The sequence below is a fragment of the Carya illinoinensis genome, chromosome 15, assembly GCF_018687715.1.
Source record: "Carya illinoinensis cultivar Pawnee chromosome 15, C.illinoinensisPawnee_v1, whole genome shotgun sequence".
NCBI lineage: Eukaryota > Viridiplantae > Streptophyta > Magnoliopsida > Fagales > Juglandaceae > Carya > Carya illinoinensis.
In genome coordinates this window covers 41,418,107-41,441,484 of record NC_056766.1, presented here as the reverse complement: position 1 = coordinate 41,441,484, position 23,378 = coordinate 41,418,107, and the positions used below count along the sequence as shown (strand labels likewise).

Here is a 23,378-nt window from a genome sequence, read left to right as displayed (position 1 = left end):
AGTGGCTTTATTATTACGAGATCTCTACCTAAACTAAACATGTTAATTTTAGTTTGTGTTTAATTAAAAAATTAATTTTTTATTTTAAAATGTCCTAATTTACACCATTAAATAGTTAAAAATAATAACAAATGATTTGAGTTCGAGAACTAGAAAGAGTCGACACAGCACCATGAGTAAAATAGACGTTGCTGAAGTCAAGAGTACGATGGCTTCATGCTTTTTTGTATGGATATTAGACCCCATAATATATTATATTATCTTTGAAAAATGTTACAGATGTGGAAACAGCATCTTTTCTAAAATAGAGTATGGTGACTTTGAAGGTTGACAAGAAGTAGTGGCCGACAAGTAATTTCTCCTTTCTTTGCCCCCTTTATTTTCTATAATTATTTATTTGTCAAGTTGTATTAAAATTAATTTGTGGATTTTCTAATAAGTTAATTTTGATATACGGAATTTATTTAAATTTGTATGGAGGTTTTTTGGTTGAAAGTTGAATTTGTATGGTATGTATTTTGCAAACATTAAATTTGTATGGAGTAGAATTGTCCAAGTTATGAATTTGTATGAAATTAGACCACACATAGACTATGTGTGGATTTTTCTATGTTGTTGAATATATATATATGATAGATTAAATTTATTGGACTTAGATATTAAATTTGACTCGAATTTATTGAACTATCCCGATTTTAGGAAAATAATAATAATAATAATATAGGAATTTTTCTTCATATATTTTAGGAAAAAATATAGGAATTTTTCTTTATATACAAAATCAATCTTCAAAATATGTGATTTTACATATGAAGATGCATAAATCATTACTAGTATCCTAAGAGATTTGTGTGTCGCATGTTAGTCACAATCGTTTACAAACAATAAGTCATGGTGACTCAATAAGATTTAAGTTTTTTACTCCTTGATTGTTGTTTCCAAACTCTAGGAAGAAATCCAATCTCCACTCTTCACCGGACAAGTTTAACACAACATATATTGATCAGAAATATTTTCTCAAGATAAAGTACTTGTGGTAAGGTTATTGATCATTGCTATTATCATCATGTATATTTGTTGTACACAACTTTTCAAGTTACTTCATTAAAGAAACTTTGTTTTTCCATATTTCTTAGGATTGCTCGTCGCGCCACTATTTGCTCATAAGCACACTTGATCATTTTCACGTAAAGATGGAATTCAAGACAAAATGTAAGGGAAAGGGACTTTGGGGGGAGGGGGGTGCGGGGGGGAGGGAATAAGAGATCTCAAAGGCATTCTTTAAAGAGAATTGCGAGAGTAATTGGAGAGGACTTAAGGGAGGATTTAGAGCTTGTATCAGACTATACTTTGGTAGGTTTTACATCCAAGATCGTGGATATAGGCTTCAGTATCTAGCCATTAAATCATGAATTGTCTTATTAATTTCCAGTATTTATCATGAAACAATACATGTATGATCATTTCAAACGCACCACAACCAAGGTGATAGAGGAAAGGATCATCTGACCATATTGATGAGACCGAAAAATACATCAACGATAGTAAAAACTAATCAATCTAGACAAGTGGCACAACCTTGATGTTGCATTAAAATTATATTATCGAAGATGAATTGTCGGATGGATATTGCACATAATATTATAGTGCAGGGTCAGCTTGGAGATGTATTTCATTTTTTTTTTCAAGTTATCTCTAATGTGTGCTTTAACCTCTATTTATATAGATAGAGTATTCTATGGTTTTATGTCTATACAGTCATTACTGATCTATTTCAACATTTCCCAATAAGATATCATGATTTTTTTTATTGTTAAATTTATAAAAGAAATCACATAATTTATAAATTAATGTAACTTGATGTATTAGTATTGGAAGATCTCGTAAACTAAAAAAGTTAATTTTAGTTTTTGTTCAATTAAAAAATTAAAAAAAATTATTTTACTTTATGCACGTGGTATATATTTTGCGGTAGCATAAAAAAGCATAAGAAAATAATTTAATTCTGATCCTGTTATTTTATATCAATATACATGTCGTACATGTTGATGGAGTGCATGCATTTGAGTGATTATTTATTTAATTATGAAAAGTTATGTTTATCATCATATATTATACATTATTTTTTATTTTTTTATTATCAAATGAATAATATATGAATAATGAATAAAAAAATTAATTAATTAAAAAAATAAAATATAAAAATAAGGATAATGTATCGTGTTAGATAAAAAAATATTTCTTTTCTATGTTTAGGTGTCAAGTGTCTTAACACTTCTCAATATACTTTATTATTATTTTTTATTTTTTATCTATTTTTTTATTATTATTTATTATCTTTTATTAGTATTTAATATATTATTATTATTTTAATATTTATTTTTTTATTAATATTCATAATATATCTCAATCCTACCGACACCCAAACTCAAACTAGAGTTATGAAATACTTGCTGAAAAGTTTGTGGCCGCGTTCCTTCTATGACCATCGCGCTAACGCTTTTTGTGGCCCACCACGCGAGAGGAGACCCACCACCAGAAGTTGCTGAAGAAAGAAATTGGTGGCCAATGCATGAGGTTTTACTTTTGTAAAGCTGTCACACGTTAGTACTGTACACTCATCATCATGATGGTCAAGTCTACTCTATCTCCTGCCCTCTCTCCCACTTTTATCTTCTTTCATTTTAATTTTCTCAACTTTCACTTATTAAGATATTATTTATTATATTTTATATAAAAATTTTAAAAAATTATAATAATAAAATAAAAATTTAAAATTTAAAATAAAAATTTTAATGAGCTAAACTGAACTAAGAATTTAACTAAATATTTCATGGATTATAGGGTTTGATTTTTTATTTTTTTACTTTTCCATCGCATAGCAATTTTATAATACTAGAGTTATATTTATTTTAGAAATGTTATAATTATAAAAAAAACTCATAAAAATAATTTTGCTATATAATATACCATATAAAATTAAATTTATTTATAAATTTATTTTTAAGAAATCTCTTTTATTACTAAGTCATTTCTCTGTTTGACAACTAATTAGTCGGCTGATTCAACTTCGTTAAGCTTCGTTACATAATATTTTAGTTTATATTATTCTTTAAATAGAAATGTTTAGTTTATAAAAGAAAGGTTATAAAAAGCTATTTTCTAAATTTGCATTAGACTTTGAACTTGAATTAGATCTCAGCCGGCAACCAAATAGCAAATCGAATAATGAATAAACAAATAAAAATGAAATGAAGAAATGAAGTTGCCACTTCCATTCATCCCTTTGAATTAGGCTCGATTTGGTCCATAAAAATTCTTATCTTAAAATTAAAAATCTCATTTTATTATTATAATTTTTTAAAATTTTTATACAAAATATAATAAATAATTTAATTTTTTTAATATCAAAACAATAATAATATTTTAATATTTTATCTTAAAATTAAAAATTCTCATCTCAAAATTTTCTACTACCAAACTGAACTTAATTGATCCCCATAAACAATCCTTAATTTGAATGTAGTGTTATGATTGACATGCTAGCTAGCAAGCATGGTTGTTGCGAAGAAGTTGCCGAGAAGTTTCACTTCTCTTAGAGCATCCACATTGGCTTCATCAAAGCCATCTTCAAAATTTGATGAAAAGTATATGTTTTCCATAAATTCATAACCTTTCTATCTATAACCTCACATTGGATTAGCCATTAGATTCATCAAAATAATAATATAATATTATTTTTAATAATAATATTTTAAAAAATATAATTTTTTTTCATATTTTGCAATTATACTAAGCATATGTACATTAATAATTAAATTGAGACTTAAATTATTGTTTCCTAACTAATTATTTTCCTCAACCTAATTATCCAACAAACTCATTTTGCCAAACCTTCTTCTACCCAACAATTATATATACAATTTATGAAACAAATATATACATCTACAATTTGGAAAAATCACACTTTAGTGCAATATCAGTGGCCACCAATTCTTCTATACAAAGATATTGAAAACCCATAATGACAAGCTTTTATCTTGTTGCGTACATAAGTTTGAGAGTCCCTTCTCTGTCCCACCATAATGACAGCCAATCCAGGAACCCTTCCAATGGACTCCTTCATCCTCCAGACCTCACAAGCTATTCTGGACATAATCTACCCCGCAATTGACTTACCATCAATTATTGTAGTAGTCTGCTCATTGGCTGTGGTAAATGTCATTTATCAACCACATATCTCAAACAAACAAAGCAGAAGGATAATATGAACCCTCATAATAAAGATGAGAAAATGTGGAAATCCCAATGATCAAATTTAGTAATCAAACTGAGGGTAGAAGTAGGGGTGGGCAGCGGGGCCCCAGAACCCGCTGACCCGCCCCGTTTGCCCCGCCCCGTATAACCACCCCCAGCGGAGGCGGGGGACGGAAACGGACCCCCCCAGTCCGTTTTTCCCCCGCCCCGCACCGGTTATATATATAATATATAATATATTATATATTATATATTATATAACCAGATACTTAACTGAAACGGCACCGTTTTGTGGTGGACAAAACGGCGCCGTTTCAGTAAAATGTTAACCCTAACCCATACCCCCCCCCCCCCCCCCCGATCCCCTGATTCCCCTCCCCTCCCCTCCCGAGTCCCTTCCTCCCCCTTCGGCCTTCCCCGTTTGCAATGCCCCCGTGTTCGGTGTTCCCTCCTCCCACCGGCAACCAGTCCGTCCGCCGCACGTATTCCATCCTCCCTCTCTCTCGCACGACGCCGCACGCACGCCGCACGGTAACATTTCTCCTCCTCTTTTGATTTTCTCCGTTGAGTTTTTATTTTTTATTTTTTATTTTAGTTTTGATCGGGGATTGGAGGTAGGATGGGGTTGAATCGGAGATGGATGATGGGATTTGTGAATTGTGTGCTGTGGATTCGTGTGATTGTGTGATTGTTTGGAACTTTGGATTCATTGGATTGTTTTTTTTTTTTTTGTAAATTTCATTGAAACCCTAACCCCTAAATTGATTTAGGGGTTTCATGATTGAAACCCCTAAATCAATTTAGGGGTTAGGGTTTCGGATTGGGACCCTAAATTAAATTAGGGTTCCAATCCGAAACCCTAATTTGATTTAGGGGTTTCAACTATTGAAACCCCTAAATTTGATTTAGGGTTTCGGATTGTGGGGTTCCAATCCGAAACCCTAATTTTTTTATGGGGTTTAGAAACTAGTTTGTAAACTATTAAAAAATTGAGAGTAATTAGAAATGTAACAATTAAATTCAATATTTCCTTTGCATTTAACGGGATATAATATATTTAAACTGCATAGGGTTATAGATCCATTGCATTTTTTAAGTACTATTGGCAATTAGCTTTCTTTTAAACAGTCCAAAGTTGGCAATTGTGTCTTTTAAATCTGTCCTAAGTCATTGCTATTAAGTGATTTGCACATCAAAACATTTAAAATGTATATACGTACTACATCATTAATTAAGTGTAATTATAAATAATAAAATATATCATTCATGATCAATTTGTTTTTTATTAAGGTATTCTATCTGTATGCCTCAAGATAATAATAAATTATCCTTTTAGTTAAGAAGGCAAGTACAATTTTCTTTTAGAATTTAGGCACATCCTATTGGGTTGGTAACGTTGATCATGTAAGAAAATCATATTCATTTATTGATGCATGACACATTAATATGTTTAAAATTATATTATGAAAAATAATATTATAATGCTATTTATATTTATGTATGTGAGTGTCGGAAATGTTGATTTCACAAAATATTAGAATAAGTATTTGAGTTTGTGTAATCATGAAAAATAATATTAGGGGTTTCAATCAATGAGGGGCCTAACTTGATTGAGGGGTTTCGGATTGGAACCCCAATCCGGGGTTTCAATCCGAAACCCAATTATTTTTTTGATGTATTTGGTTTTGTATGCATTTTGCCCTGATTGTGTTGGATTGCACTTTGAATTTTATTTTTATTTTTTTTTGTTGGAGAACCAGGAATGTTGAACCTAAGGTTTCAAGTTTTGTGTAATTATATATCTACACATGAATTTTGATGATAACAAATGAATTCAAAGAATAAAGAAGTCTCAAGCTCAAGTTGTCTACACAATGGAGTCAAGCACATCAAGGAAACAAGCATGAGCAAGAAGGGAACAAGTTCACATTAAAGTTATAGAGTAATGTTGTAAATCTCTTCAAAATTCAAAATTAGGATTAATGCTCAAAATTAATATTTTATCATAAAGCATTAAAATACATTTTCCACATGTGCATGAATATTTTTGAAAATTAAATTTGAAAATTTTGAAAGATGATTGATTGTCATCTTTTACATGTGCATGCCTTGATTAAAGGGTTGAACTTTGACAATATTAAAGATGATTGATTGTCATCTTTTACATGTGCATGCCTTGATTAAAGGGTTGAACTTTGAAAATATTAAAGATGATTGATTGTCATCATTCACATGTGCATGTTTTATTTGAATATTTTCAAAAGTGATTGATGCTTTTTTAGACTTATACAAAAGGTAGATGATTTTGTTTGAAAATTTTGAAAAGTAAAGTGTGCTCCTTTTGTCATATACAAAAAGTAAAAGATTAGGTTTGAATTTTTTGAAAAGGAAAGTGTGCTCCTTTTGTCATATGCAAAAAGTAAAAGATTAGGTTTGAATTTTTTTTTTTAAAGGAAAGTGTGCTCCTTTTGTCATATGCCAAAAGTAAAATATTAGGTTTGATTTTTTTGAAAAAGTGAATGATGTTGTCTTTGACAATTGAAAAAGAAGAACCTTTTATTTGAATTTTTTGAAAAAGTGAATGATGTTATTTTTGACATGTGAATCTTTTTAAATTTGAATATGAAGTCTCATATGCCTATAAATAGATCATTTGAGAGCTTCACATTTACAACACCAAGAGCATACAACATTAATTCAAAGTTTTCATTCTCTCTTCTCTAAGCATGGAGCATTAATCTTTGTTCATTTTGAGAGATATAGTTTGCGCTGTATTGTTCTTATTTCACTCATTGAGGAGTGTTTTCTGATAACCTACCCACTATCAGCTTTTGTATCAGAAAAAGGGTGTGTATAACCCTTGTGCGTGTAGAAAGTATTCTATACGAGGAATAGTTGAATCACCACGTGTAAGGTGATTGCAAGTGTAGAGGGTGTTCTACACGGATCCTTTGTAGCGGTGTTGTTCAAAGGTGTAATAGGTTTCTATCTCCACCTGAAGGAGGTTGAATAGTGAATTTGGGAATCCTCAAGGGGTAGCTTGAGGCGAGGACGTAGGCAGTGGGGCCGAACCTCGTTAACATACTGAGTTTGCTTCTCTCTTACCCTTACTCTTTATATTTATTGTCATTTCATATTTTGTTTATATTTTATATTATATATTTGATTTATAATTGTTATTTTTTTTAATACAACTCAATTCACCCCCCTCTTGTGTTAGTCATCTGGGCAACAAGGAATGTCTTCGAATTTCAGTGATAGCTCGCCTTCCCCAGCCAACACCCCTACCCCAGAAACTAACCCTACTCTTACCCCTATAACAAGTACACCTTGCCCTGCTCCGAAGCCCACACAGGGCAAGAAACCTGTATCCATAGTTTGGCAACACTTTACCAAACTAGTGGGTGGTGACCCGAACAACCCACAAGCTAAATGTAATCACTGTGGAAAAATGTATGGATGTCACTATAGGAAACATGGTACATCCCAGCTGAAGGTCCATCTAGAGGAACAATGCAAGAAGAGTCCAATTTTAAAATCCTTAGTAGAGAAGGGTCAATCTAGACTAGATTTTAAAATGGCGGATGGGAGTAGTGGGGCCGGGGTGCCAACATTGAAGGGGTATACGAAGTATAACCCCGATGAGTGTAGAAGAAAGTTAGCTCGTATGATTGTCATGGACGAGCTGCCTTTTCAGTTTGTGGAGGGTAAAGGGTTCCAAGAGTTTGTCCAAGAGTTGGAACCAAGATTTGTACTTCCTTCTCGTCACACTGTGGCAAAGGATATTAAGAAGATGTACCTCCGTGACAAGATGTTTTGAGGGGCCAATTGGCGGCTTTGGTAGTTTGCCTCACTACCGATACTTGGACTTCAATCCAAAATATGAATTACATGTCGTTGACTGTGCATTTTGTTGATGCTGATTGGGTTCTGCACAAAAAAATTATTAAATTTTGTCAAATAACTGATCATAAGGGTGAGACGATTGGGAAGGCCTTGGAGGCCGCAATAAAGGAGTGGGGGTTGGAAAAAGTTTTGTCTGTGCCAGTTGATAATGCGTCGTCTAATGATGTCGCATTGGGGTATCTAAAGAATTATCTTAAAGATGCAAATAAGACATTCTTGGGTGGTGAATACTTGCATGTTAGATGTGTTGCACATATTTTGAATTTAGTTGTGACTGAGGGGTTGAAAGATGTTGATGACGCGGTTGCACGAGTTAGAATGGCTGTGAAATGGGTGAGGTCTTCTCCTTCTAGATTGGAGAAATTCAAAGTTGCTGCAAAGGCTGCGGGCATAACATCGAAGAAGGGTCTTTGTACTGATGTGCCTACCAGATGGAACTCAACCTTCTTGATGTTGGAGGCGGCCCAAGAATATAAGGCATCCTTTCAATTATTGGGTGATGAAGACATCCAATATGTCAAATACTTTGATGAGCACGATGGATCACGAAAGCCTAATGATGATGATTGGGTGGTAGTTTCTACTTTCGTTGATTTTCTTGGATTATTTTATGATGTCACATTGAATATATCTGGTTCTTTGTACCCTACATCCCATGGGTTTTGTCAACAAATATGTAGGGTAAAAGAAGAATTAGAAGATATGCGTAGGGGTTCCAATGAAAGGATGAGGGTGATGGTAGTGAGCATGATGCTAAAATATGACAAGTATTGGGGAGATTTGACTAGAATGAATATTTTCTTATATGTGGCTGTTATTCTTGATCCCCGTCTGAAAGTTTCAGGCTTGTTATATGGGTTGGGATTTGTTCACGATCAGGTATGGACTGAAATTATTGGTGAATTGGCCCGAGATACCCTGAAAAAATTGTATGACGAGTTTATGGCAATTAAGGGTGGTACTACATCGAAGACACATACACCGACCCCAACGCCTTCTACAGACACCGTCACCGGGCCTCCTACAAAGAAGCGCAGAATGCCGTGGACTAAGACCCTCGCACAGAATCCCACACTAGTCCATCAATCTACGGAGGTCGTTTTTTAGTTAGACAACTATTTGTCAGCGGATATGGTCCAAGATGATAATGATCATTTCGATATATTAGGATGGTGGAAGAATGCCTCAAAGAAATATCCCATCATTTCTGAGATTGTCCGCTGTATTTTGGTCATCCCTATTAGCATTGTTGCCTCAGAGTCAGCCTTTAGTACCGAAGGTCGTATATTGGATCATTTCCGTAGTTCATTGTCTCCTACAACTGTAGAGGCATTGATATGCACACAGAGTTGGACGATAGGAAAGGATATTCATGTTCCGGATATTTTAGATTTTAAGGAGACCGATGAGGGTGGTGATCAGTCTGGATTTGGACCACCTGGTAAATGTTTTTTATTCTATTATTTTAATTTATTTATATTCATTTCCATTTCATCGTTATTAATTTTAATATTAATTTTTGTAGTAACACATGAGACGTCTAGCACCTCTGCAACATAAAAATGTGCTCAAGCCCAGGCCGCCCCAACTGTCACACCCATTGACTCAAAGACAAGCCACAGCTGACAAGCCTCTTTAGAATATTTATTTTTTAATTATTTGTTTGAATTTTGTATTTAATAATTTGTAATGTTGATACAATGTCCCTTGGACACTTTTATGTTTGTAATTTTGTAATTGTTTAGCCTTTCAATTTTTTAATAGCTTAGTTATTATTATTAGTTTATTACGTATTAGACTCTTAGACTAGTAACTTTTATTAGCCATAAAATCAATTACTATTCATAACACTTTTTTTTTTTTAATCTGGTTTTTAATTTTTTTTTCCTTTTTACTTATAATTTTATGGGCTGAAAAATAAAAATGGCCTACAAGCTTTTTTTGGGCCAAAAATACATACTTGTGGGCCATTTTGGGCCCAGAAACCGTTTCTGGGCCCAAAATGGCCAAGAAATTGCTTCTGGGCCATTTTCGGCCCAGAAGATGCACCTGGGCCCAAGGCCCAGAACGGGGGTGCGGGGGCCGGACGGATTGCCCCCCCACCCCGTACCCCGTCATGCGGGACGGGGTACCCCACCCCCGCACACCGGGGGCGGGGGACAGGGGAGATTTACCCCATCCGCCCCATGCGGGGGCGGGGGGCGGGGGGGGGGGGGGGGGGGGTCTACCCCGCACCGTATGGTGCGGGTAGCACCCCTAGGTAGAAGCATGATCAAACCTGGGACTTTGGACTGTTGACTGAAAATGTTACCAAGGTTGTGAGAGTAGAATCTATAATATCTCATGTTAATCGCTAGGGAATCATACAAGAGAACTTTTTTGGCTTGATAAAGTGACTCAAGAAGAAGATATGATAAACAAAGAAAAAGAAAGAACCAAAATAATCAATCAACTTAATAACTAAATATCAAGAGAGTTCTAACACTAGACAATACAAGTAATCAATCCAGGATATAGCCAACTCACGAGAAATTTTAAAAAGTTATGTCAAGTTAAAAGATAGTCAGCATCAACTCAGTAGTTGATGCCACAAAGACAGCTTGGTTAAGCATGATATATCCTTACCCCCAAAACAAATTTGTTTCTTTAACCTATTTAAACCCCAAATTCACATATAGTTTTCACACTCTTTAGCCATCAAATGACCAACCAAAAAATCCTTAAAACCCTCTTATTTGCAGCTACTTCTGCAATACTGTAACCTCCACTTTTTTCAAGAATTGCTTTCTTGGCCTTTAAATCCTATCTTTTAGAAAGCATATTTGTGAATTCAAAAATCAATACTACAAGCATCGATCAACAATCCCAAGCACTTGAACCACATAATTACCCTATTCCAACAAATAATTAGTTACACAAACTACAAAATTTATCCTATCAGAAAAAATTCTCAACTGAGCCTACTCATTAGACAAAGCATTGATTGTTCAAGCAATTCAGATATACAGGTTGTTGAGTAGATGCTTTCCTTCTAAACATGCACTTAATCACTAAATATTTATAAAATGGCATTGTTCAAAGATTTTTTTCTGAAAGAAAAAATGGGTACATGCACCCATGGCATTGATATTTGGGAAAATATACAAGATCTACCTCCTATTCCAAAAAGAAAATTCTGTAAAATAAGGTCCCTAATTATTATACACGCTAATTTTTTTTCCTTAATTTTCCTTGCCATGGGACCTGCTTGGTAACCGTTATCTAAATTTGCTTTGCATGGGGTATATATCAAGGAAAAGAACCATTTTCACAAGGTTTGAATGACTATATAGATCACAAAACTCAAGGTCAAAATAAAAGGAAGGCCTCTGGCATTTTCCCAAACATCAAAGGAGCTGGGTAAACTATTAGTAAGTGATATCTCTTCAAGTCCAACCTAGTAACAAGAAAAGGAAAGTCACCAACAATAATATAAAAAAAAAAAAAAAAGCACACATACGCACACAAAAGAAGGAAAAATTGAAGTAAAAGGCTACCGCTGCTTAGCAACCGCATTGATGGGTAAAAAAGCTACGAGTCCATTCGCTGAAATTTGTAAAAAGAAAATTGAAAGGTTAGAAAAAGTGCTCGATTGAGCTTGGAGCTGAGAAACCTTGTGATTCAGAACAGAAATGCAAGAAAAATGCAAGAAAATACTCTCAAGCAGTGATTTCCTGGATTGGGCAGTGATTTCCTCGACCCCCTTAAGAGCGATTTACTCGAATGACATCACTAAGATTTCCTTATGCTCCTCAAGCGTGATTTAGATTGGGAAGGGTGAGTTTATGAGGTTGGGTTTAGCAAAAACTAAATCAAAAATGGAGAGAAAGGGAGAGAGGGAGTATCGGGCTCTAGAGAGAAGAGAGAAAGATAGAGAAAGAGAAAAGGAAGAGAGAAAATGGAGAGGAAAAATTGAAAGAGAGAGATGAAAATTTTTTTTCGGATTCACGGGCGAAAGAAATGTCTGGGAGAGGAAGAAAGACAGAGGAAGAGAGATGGTGAGAAAGAAACGGAATCGGCGAAAAGGGAAGCAGTTGAAAAAAGTGATTTTATAATAAAATAATGTGATAGACGGTAAACAGTGAGTCTTCAAAGATGAAGGTGAAACTAAATTTACTGTAGCTCAAAACTTGACTTTTAGAGTTTGCCGAATCCAATGCCAGCTTTTTAACCTTCAAACCATTCAAATTTTGAAGTTTTCTTCATTTTATCGAGACCAATACCAGTGCTCTTACCCACTTCTGAGATATTTATGAATGGGAGAATTTAAATTGAGACGAAGTCTGAAGGTCTGACACGGGAAAAATTGGGGAAGCCCACCTAGTCATGTGCATCGGTGTGTCCTATGAATTTTGATCGGCATGCACGTGATTGCCGATGCAGTTTTTACATAATTTTATGATGCGCTGTGATGATATATCCAATCATAATTGATATCATTTATATTATATTGATTTCTGTACATACATTACTTTTATATAAAGATATTCTTTCTTCAACATATAAGTGGTTTTATTTATTTAAATTTTAATTTTATAAAAAAATCTTTAATCATTAATTAATATGATTTGATGTAATAAATTAAAATTTTATTAAATTAAAACTAAAGTAAAAGATACAATAAAAAATTATATATTTTAGTTTGTAAACTTTATTATTATGAGATTTATATCTTAACTATATATATATTTTTTATTTTTTGCAGTAAATGAATTTAATTTTGATCTCGAAAAAACTTATTTATGATTTAAATTTTATCATTTAATGCAATTTGATTTAATGCAGTGAAGATTATTCATTTAATTAGAAGATTAGAAAAAATTAAAAATAAAATGAAGAACAATATTTCTAATTTTAAAATATCATTTACACCATTAAATAGATAAAAAATAATAATAATGAATGATTGACCTCGAGAAATGGCCCACCACAGTGCATACTAAAGAAGTTTGTCAGCGAATCTTTTGACCAAGGCATACGTTTTCTTGTACAGCTGTCACGCGTTCTTTATCCCAACAAAAGGAAGTTTTTTCGGTTGAAAAATTGTAAACATAATTCTATACACTCCGCATCGTATATATTTTTTTTTATCAAATAATTAGTATATGAATAATAAGTAGAATAATTTAATTATTTTAAAAATAATATATTTAAAAAAATTAATTTTTTTAAATGTGATGTATAATATGTAGATTTATATGTAGTAAATTTTTTTTTTGATTTGTAATTTTTTTAAATAATACAAAAATATATATTAAAGGAGGGAGGGAGAAAAAAAACAAAAATCAATTATATTTATGGTTGAAAGCTGGCAGGAGACGTTCCTATCAACTCCAATAATAATTGAAAGAGGCCGAACCCGCCGGCCGGAATACCAGTTAATGATACATCCATGCGTCAGTTAAATATAATACAGAAATTACTTTGTGGATTGAAGTAAATATTTCGTGAATTAAAACTTTAAAGTGTTTAAATTTTTAATTTTTATTTTCTCATCGCGTATGCGGTTTATAATATAGTATTATTATAGTTATATTTATTTTAAAAGTATTATAATTATAAAAAAATTCAAAAAAATAAAATCATAAATTGATCTAATTTTATATAAACTCACATATGATATAATCACTAGAGTTATATTTATTTTACAAATATTACAGTTGTACAAAGATTTATAAAAATAAACTTATAAATTAATTTACTTTCATATGATATATTAGATCTATTATACTATAAAAATAACTTTACTATTTAATATATCATATCAAGTCATATTTATTTACAAATTTATTTTTATAAAATCTTTTTATAAATAAATTATTTCTCTATTTATTTATTCACAAATACACCGGAATGCTTTGTTCTAAAGTATTTGGTTGGTTGATTCAACTTCGTTAAAGTTCATTGCACAATATTTTAGTTTATATTATTCTTTAAATAGAAATATAGTCCATTTCATGATGAGTGATTATTCATTTAATTAAAACGATACATGATTAGAAAAGATAAAAAAAAAAAAGTAAAAAGAAGAACAATATTTCTCGTTATTATTCTATTTATCATCTCATCTCATATATAACCTATAATATAATTACTCTTTTCGTTTATATTTCATTCCTTCCTAAACTCCCAAACGAAGTATATATTATCATTTAATTTTAACAATATTCTTTTGTGTTTAAACAATAAGATATCATGATATTTCTTAATTGTTAAGTTTATAAAAGAAATCTCATAATTTATAAACTAATGTGACTAAATTGGATAAGTTAAAATTTTTTAAAATGAAACTAAAGTAAAAGGAACTATAATATACAACAAAAAAAACCATATTAATGAATTTGTAAAATTTATTATTATATGAATTTTAGTTTAAACTTTATTATTATATGAATTTTAGTTTTTATGTCAATATATATGTCATTTTATATAAGTGATTATTAATTTACTTAAAGAATAAATATGATTAGAAAAGATAAAAAGTTAAAAAGAAGAAAAATATTTTTTTTAGATTGAAAATGTCGTAATTTACAGTATTAAATAATTAAAAAGTAATAAGTAATGATTGAGCTGGAGAAGAAAGAGGCCCAGCACCATGTGTAAAAAGCAAGTTGCTGAAGAAATATGTGGCCGCGTTCTTTGACCAAGGGAGAAGAAAGAGGCTCAACCCACCGACCGGAATGTCAGTTAATGATACATCCATGTGCAGCATCTCATCTTTTCCTTTCTCTACTTTCTATATGATGCAACGCGGAAGTTCCCAAGAAGTTCCTCTTGCAACGCGGTATCCACTTCTTTAAACTTATACAAGGAGCCCAATCGTCATCCACGGTATATCCATCTCCAACTAATTACACTTTACATCCAAAATGTCTTCTTCCATCGCATTACCGGGAGTCCTTTCCTCTCAATGGAATTATGATGTATTCTTAAGCTTTTGCGGTGAGGATACCCGCAATGCTTTTATTGGTTATCTTTACGAGGCTTTGGATCGAGTTGGAATCAAAACTTATAAAGATGATGTGGAGCTCAGAAGAGGTGAAGAAATCTCACCCGCACTTTTAAAGGCGATTGAACAGTCAAAGATTTCGATCGTTGTATTTTCTGAAAACTATGCATCATCTACTTGGTGTTTGGATGAGCTTTTAAAGATCCTAGAGTGTAAAGAATCAAAACAACAGAAGGTTTTTCCAGTGTTTTACAAAGTCGAGCCATCGACAGTACGGCAACAAAAAAATAGTTTTAAAGAAGCGTTGGATAAACATGAAAACAAGTTTAAGGATGATGCTAAAGTTCAGAAGTGGAAGACTGCCTTAAAACAAGCTGCCGATCTATCCGGTTTCCATTTAAAGATCGAGGAGTAAGTCGAACATGAACTCTTATCCCTCTATCGATTCATATATGTTTGGATGAGCTTGTGCATGCGTTAGAATTAAATCCTTGATCACTTGAGACTAGGCTTCAACTGCAACTTTTGTTTCCATATATTCTTAATTAATTTGAAAAACAAAGAATTTTGAGATATATTACAAAATTATAACTTAAATCAATAAAATGCTAATGAAAGCCATATTCTGAGACTAAGATGACACTCATGTTGTATATCATGTATATCAAGTTGGATGAGAATATTACCAAAAAAATAAAGACAAATTGAACTGTTTTAGTCAAAATTACTAGGTGTAATTTCAACATGAGCCAACCTTACCCACCAAAATGCAGAAGCCCTCAGTTCATAAAAATTTGTGTTATTGATCATGTTTTTTCATTTACATAATAACATTTTTCAAACTCAAACTGCGGTCGTTTTTATTTTACATCATAAATTAAAAAATCTAATTTATACCCTAAATATTGCATATATTTACCGGTTAAATTGGTCATGCATCACATTCTTCATATATATATATAGTCAAATTAAATTGGAAGGTACAAATTACTTTAGATTGCAAATCAATACTTTTTTAAGTTTATGGTATAAATTAAAAATGGTGGTAGTTTTGTGGTGGAAAAGATTATTTTCTTACATTTTATTAACACATAAAGGTCAGGTACTGAAAAAAAAAAAATTACTGCAACGATTAAAGAAAACTGGGAACAAAGATTAATGATAGTTGTTAGTCCAATCCCTACCACTATTTCAAAGACAGTTGTTAGTCCAATACAAATTAAGACTGCATTTAATACGTACTTGACTTATGGTCAACCCATAGGAGGATTGGGATTCAGGTCGACAAAGGATATGAATTGTATATGCTTGCGTTATTTATTACATGAGAATAAAAATGTTCCTAAATCATGTCCCCATGTCTTTAAAGAAGAGGAAGTCAAATTCCTGATTTTTCTTTTAATCTTTTTGCATTGGTAGGAACGAACCTGAATTTATCAAGAAGATTGTTCTGGAGGTCTCAAGCATACTACCAAAACGTACATGCTTGCATGTTGCGAAATATCCGGTTGGATATAATTAATACGCTTTTACCTATTGAGATTATTAATGAGACACGCATGATAGGAATTTTCGGTATTGGAGGAATTGGTAAGACAACTATTGCAAAAGAGGTGTATAATCGCATTACTTATCAGTTTGAAGGGAGTTGTTTTCTTGCCAATGTTAGAGAAAATTCAAAATCAGATAAGGGCGGTCTCGTGAAGTTGCAAAGGAAAATTCTTTATGATATCCTAAGAGTTGATCCAAAGCTGGTTGAGGTCGATGATGTGGATCAAGGAATCATTCTGATACAGGAGAAACTTTGCCGTAAAAAGATCCTTTTGGTTCTTGACGATATTGATTGTTTGGACCAGTTAGAAAAACTAAGTGGAGGATCCGATTGGTTTGGATTGGGAAGTCGAATCATCATAACAACAAGAGATGAGCATCTACTAGTGCAGCATGATGTTGGTAATTGGAAATATCGTATGAATAAATTGGATCGTAAAGACGCTCTTGAGCTCTTTTCCTGGCATGCCTTCAAGTGTGACAAACCGGATAATGGTTTTGTGGAGCTCATCGAACTTGCACTGCAATATGCTGGTGGCCTTCCACTCGCTTTAACTGTGGTAGGCTCAATTCTACGCGGAAGAGATATACATTATTGGAAAAGTGAATTGGAAAAGTACAAAAAAATTCCAGAAGAAAATATCCTAGAAAAACTCAAAATAAGTTATGATGGATTAGATTATTCTACAAAAAAGATTTTTCTTGACGTTGCATGTTTCTTCAAAGGAGCCGATAGAAAATATGTCACTAAAATATTGGACGGTTGTGATTTCTTTGCTGGTATCAAAAAGCTCAAGGATAAATGTCTCATAACTATTGATAAATTTGACCAACTAATGATGCATGACTTACTAGAAGATATGGGTAAAGAAATTGTCCGACAAGAATCACCAGAAGAACCAGGCAAGCGGAGTAGATTATGGCTTCATGACGATGTTCGTGAAGTACTTGAAAGAAATAAGGTACGATTTTCCCTAGAAATATAATTCTACTTCTGAGTTCCCTTTTTTTTTTTTTTCAATTGAAGCTATTATTAAATTAAAAGAAATGGATCCAGAAATACATATAAATTATTATATAGACACGTACGTACCCTTTACATGAAATATTTTCTAAATGTTGTAAATAAAATAATTTTAATAAAGAAGTACAAATAAAATCATCAAGGCCAATCCCCCTTTCCCCATTTTTCTAAAAAGGCAAAATGCTATGATTATCTGACCCTGTTTTAGTATTTTAAACTGAGTAATACATATTAAAAGGAAGAAGTATACATGACTTTGACATTTGGACGTACACACTCATTTCTAGAAATCTGAATGATAAAAATAAGGCTATTGCTTTTGAAATCTAAAATAGAAACACCATATGAAGAAAGGTGACGCCTATGTTTGTTATTTCCTTCTTAATAAATGAAATAGTGATGTGCACACGTATTTTAAGAAAAATATATATAATCTTAGCTTGTTCAACTTATATATAGTTCATGAACACTTGCGCAAGTAGTGTTGAATTATAGGGAATTAGCTTTGATTTTTGATTGAACACTTGTGCATTCTCACATTAGGGAACAGAGCAAATTGAAGGCATATTGATAAATCCACATTGGGAGGACAACTGCATGATACGTTTGGATTCTGAGGTGTTTGAAAAAATGAAAAGACTCAGAATATTAATAGTTAAAAGGTATAGTGGCGTAAGTTTATGTGGCGGATTGAATTATCTCTCTAATGAGTTAAGAGTTCTTGATTGGTTCAATTCCGCTTTAGAGTTTTTGCCATCTTCTTTTCATGGAGAGAAACTCATTGATTTCAATGTCGGAGGAAGCAATATTAGAGATTTAGGGACAAGATTGCAATCTAAGGTACCTATTTTTATTTTTCATATGTCAATCTGTCTTACTTTTAAGTTATGCTGCAAATTTCCTTTAACAATTAATATATATTTTATTTGTTTTTTACTTTTTAAACAGAACTTAACAAGGATAGATCTCAGATACTGTAAATACTTGACAAATATATCGGATCTTTCAAGTTGCTCAAATCTAGAAAAGTTGATTCTTGATGGATGTGGAAGTTTAGTTGAGGTTGATAATTCTGTTGGATTTTTGGATAAGCTTGTTGAATTGAATTTTAGAAATTGTTCTAGCCTAAAGAAGTTGCCAAGAAGCTTCAAGTTGATATCTCTAAAAGTACTTGTACTTAACTATTGTACAAGCCTTGAATACTTTCCTGAAATTGAGTGTGAAATGGAACATTTGAAAGATCTTTGGTTAGAAGGCACGGGAATACAGGAGCTACCTTCATCCATTACATACCTCACTGGGCTCAAGACGATATTTATAATTAAGTGCGACAGCCTTGTGCATTTTCCAGTAAACATTTTTCATTTGGAACATCTACAGGATGTTTCCATAGTTTATTGTCCAAATTTTGTAAATTTTGGAAAGGAGTTGGGGCATAATGGACAATTCGTGTCATGTACACAGGAAAATGAAATTTCATCAAGTATGGAATTGTCGCCTCCAGAATCAAATAATTTATTTAGGACATTTAATTTCTCATACAATTTGAGAGAATTATATCTATCATGTAGTGGTATTGTTAGTCTTCCTCCATGCATCGAAAGATTTGTTGGATTGTATAAACTTGATTTGACATACTGCAAGCAACTTGAAGAAATTCTACACCTTCCACCAAATATAGAAGAGGTAGATGCTGTTGGATGTTCCAGCCTAAAGAATTTCTTACCAGAATCAAATAATTTATCTCGGACATATAATTTCTCATCCAGTTTGAGGACTTTAAATCTATCTGATAGTGGTATTGTTAGCCTTCCTCCATGCATCGAAGGATTTGTTGCATTGTCTAAACTTGATTTGACAGACTGCAAGCAACTTGAAGAAATTCTACACCTTCCACGAAATATAGAAGTGGTAGATGCCGGTGGATGTTCCAGCCTAAAGAATTTCTTGCCAGAATCAAATAATTTATCTCAGACATATAATTTCTCATCCAGTTTGTGGACTTTAAATCTATCTGAAAGTGGTTTTGTTAGCCTTCCTCAATGCATCGAAGGATTTGTTGGATTGTCTGAACTTGATTTGAAATATTGCGAGCAACTTGAAGAAATTCTACACCTTCCACCAAATATAGAAAAGGTAGATGCTACAGGATGCTTGTTATTGGAACGCTTTCCTCATGTATCGACAGAATCTTCATTTGGTACCCCTGACTTAAAACGGCTTAGAAGGATTAACTTAACGGAATGCAATAAAGTGGAAGTGGATGTAGCGAATCATGCGCCAGATCCATTATTGGTACAGGTATACATGTCTCATCTATTGGATCTCTAATTTCTTTCTATTTCGTATTTGATAGCTTGTATTTGTTTTCTAACATATAGTTGGTTTAATAGGAACGCTTTCGGGAGAAAGATTTAAGTACGATTATATATTCAGGAAGTAGGATTCCAGAGTGGTTCAAGTATTGCAAGGAGACTACTTCATATAGTGATTCTATTGAAAAAGAAATTGATCATAATGCGTCCATGTGTTGTGGGTATCAGATCGTGGCATTAATTTTGTGTTTTGTTGTGGGACCTCTTCCAGCACCGGGGTATTATAGTTTTACTGTCACAATAAATGGCCAGCGGATTGGAAATGATGGTATCTGGTCTTGGGATTCAATGGACCCACATGATCGTGTGTGGCTACAATACATAGTTGTAAATTCTATTGATCATGAGATCCTGCCAAGAAGTTACAGGAGGGGGAAAAATAACATGAAGTTTGCATTTGAAAGTGATACAGGGAAAGCAATCTTAAAAAGTAGCGGAGTCCATCTAATATACGGGAATGACAATTTCATTAATCCTATTCAACTTTCAAAGAGCATGACTTGGAACCTGATTGGAACCCACAACAGAAGCGGCAATCTTCAACCACGAGAATTATGGAATTCGAGGGGCTAATGATGATTTAATTATTGAAGATTTGGATTTAGAACTTCGACTTGGGTAAGTGATAATAGCAGAATTTGTGCAGAATTTTACTAAATTAATTAAAGCATTATCACAATTTATTAGTCTTGAAATATTTATCAGAATTTTTATTAGTCTTGAAATATTTATTTTTCTTACTTAAATTTAAGTTTATATTAATGAAGGAATTGAAGTTCAGAAAGGAATTGAAGTTGCGGAAGGAATCAAAGTTGGGGGAAAGAACCGCAACGGTAACAGACTTGCAGCGCCTATATTTACATTTTGAGAATTTTTTATTCTTCTTTAGTTTCGTTTTAAATACTGCTTTGATGTTTATTTACATTCATATTTTAGAATTTAATTTCATGAACAAGCCTAGCTAAATTTTCAACTAAGGTTGAGAATGAAACCTCCTTGAAAACTAGTAATATTATTTATGAGATTGGTTTTTACCAATTGTCGATGCTTTCAATTGAGAGGGATAAAATTCTTGACGTAGTTCAATCATGTTTTTATCATGATTTAGAATAATCTTAATCAGCTGACTGCTTTATTCATAATTTTGTTAAAAATAAAAACTATTGAAATAGAAATTGATCATAATGCGTCCATGTGTTTTGGGCATCAGAATAAGAATAAACGGCCAGCAGATTAGAACTGATCATGAGATGCGGCTACAGACTTCAATGGACCCACATGATCGTGTATGGCTACAATACATAGCTGTAAATTCTATTGATCATGAGATTCTGTCAAGAAGTTACAGGGAGGGGAACAATAATATGAGGTTTACATTTGAAAGTGATATAGAGAAATCAATCTTCAAAAGTGCTGGAGTCCATCTAATATACGGTTTCATTAATCCTATTCAACTTTCAAAGAAATATCCACGAGATGATGGTGAGCATGACTTGGAACCCACAACAGAAGAGGTGTGGATCTTCAACCAGCTCTAGCATTATGGAAATTCAAGGATGCTAATGATGATTTAATTAATGAAGATTTGGATTTAGAACTTCCACTTGGGTATGTGATGATAGCCGAATTGGACAGAAGTTTGCTAAATTAAACAAAGCATTATCACAATTATGTAGTGTTAATTCTTATATTTTTTTGTTGTCTTGAAATATTTAGTTTTCTTACTTAAATTTGAACTTTATCTTAATGAAGCAATTGAAGTTCAGAAAGGAATCAAAGTTGCGGAAGGAATCAAAGTTGGAAAAGAACTATAACCATAATAGACTTTAACGGTAATAGACTTGTAGCTTTTACATTTTGAGAGCAGTGGAATTTTTATTTTTCTTTAGTTTCATTTTAAATATTGCTTTGATATTTATTTATGTTCATTTTCTAGAATTTATTTTCATGGATACGCCTAGCTAAATTTTCAACTAAGGTTAAGGATGAAACCTCATTAAAGATTAGTAATATTATTTATGAGATTGAGTTTTTCTCCAATTATTGATGCGTTCAACAATTTATTGTTATTACTTCATATCAATTGAAAGAGATAAAATTCTTGATATAAATTCAATCATATTTTTCTCATGATCTAGAATAGTATTAATCAGTTGAGAGCTTGATTGATAATTTTGTTAAAAATTACCACTCGTGGTTTTCTCCTCGGGTTTGATAAAAGTCCTCTTTGGTAAGAGCTAGCCCTTAATCACTTCTAAAGTGATCTTTGGTTGAGCTATTATGGTGTCGATGATCTAAAACAGTAAAGGGATGAAAAACATAAATGTTTGAAGAAGGCTGATTGGTATTCCTAATGTACTTCCAACGATGAAGATAGGCTGATTTTCCTTTAAAGAAGCATGATTATGTCATATTACTTGACGTCATGAGGCATGAGTGCTTAGGGCATGTTTTAAAGTATTGCATGCATATTTATCAATCAAAACCAGATATGGAAAAAGTTTGTGGAATAAATCCTTTCATTATTAGCATGTTTAGAACTTCAATTGCATTATCTCATGGTGACTCGTGAATAAGCATCCATTGATATTTCATGTATCTTAGAAAACATTTTTATGGAAAATTAGTAGTCTTTTAAAGGTATTTTTTAGTTTTAAGTGACACATAATGAACCTATCTCGAATTGTTTTGCAATGGCTAAAACCTTGCATTCACAGGATGCTTGTGGAATTTGCAGCAATCTCCTCGACCACTTTACTGGAATTTCAGTACGTAAATATACACCAGGAATATTGAAACAGGTTCAAAGGCCTCAAAGAATATGTTTTTAGACCTAGACCAGATCTGTAAACTATGTTTTACAGACCTAATGACCATAAGAACGGTAAGTCGAGTAAAGTTGGAATTGTACAGCATAACATAATAGGAATTATAATTTTTCTAGGATTCTTTCAGTAATACTCCTGCGGCACAGCCTTATTTTTTTGTTTTGTGAAATTCTTTCGGCGTGCAGAGTGAGTCCTCCTATTTGGCTACAATTGATCTATTTATATATTTGTATTTGTTAATAAGATTTTTTTGTTGAGGAAGTTTTAAATAAAATCATCATGTACCGAACAAATCTGATAAAAAAACTCATTAATAGCCGTTTGTATCTTTTTAGTTTGAGTATATCTTCTTCTATCAAAAAAAAAAAAGTTTAGGTATATCTTCCTGCCGGTCATGCTATTTGAAGACTGAAAACAGCCTCCGATATCTTCCTTCCAAGTAGCCCGGT

General features: G+C 32.5%; 2 protein-coding genes across 23 annotated transcripts in view; both read left to right on the top strand.

The window, feature by feature from the left end:
* Positions 1-23,378, top strand: part of LOC122297078 — a 93,118-nt gene that overhangs the window by 45,372 nt on the left and 24,368 nt on the right. The window lies entirely within an intron of this gene.
* On the top strand, positions 14,833-23,272 carry LOC122297075 (disease resistance protein Roq1-like). 9 transcript variants are annotated; one of them, XM_043106969.1, is made up of 8 exons: positions 14,833-15,562; positions 16,571-17,664; positions 18,270-20,027; positions 20,120-20,719; positions 20,869-20,934; positions 21,312-21,615; positions 21,854-21,933; positions 22,819-23,272. In XM_043106969.1, exons 2-4 carry the CDS (start codon positions 16,642-16,644, stop codon positions 20,672-20,674), a joined length of 3,336 nt encoding a protein of 1,111 aa, XP_042962903.1. In that variant the 5' UTR covers positions 14,833-15,562; positions 16,571-16,641; the 3' UTR covers positions 20,675-20,719; positions 20,869-20,934; positions 21,312-21,615; positions 21,854-21,933; positions 22,819-23,272. The 9 variants fall into 9 exon arrangements, with proteins under 9 accessions (XP_042962903.1, XP_042962901.1, XP_042962900.1 ...); XM_043106967.1 differs by having other exon boundaries at positions 21,312-21,709; positions 22,839-23,272; XM_043106966.1 differs by having other exon boundaries at positions 21,312-21,709.

Coding starts and splice junctions, on each gene's coding strand:
- LOC122297075 (XM_043106973.1), top strand. CDS start 16,642: ATGTTGCGAAATATCCGGTTGGATATAATTAATACGCTTTTACCTATT. Junction 17,665..18,269: donor AAGTACTTGAAAGAAATAAG/GTACGATTTTCC, acceptor TTCTCACATTAG/GGAACAGAGCAAATTGAAGG. Junction 20,028..20,119: donor CAGATCCATTATTGGTACAG/GTATACATGTCT, acceptor TTGGTTTAATAG/GAACGCTTTCGGGAGAAAGA.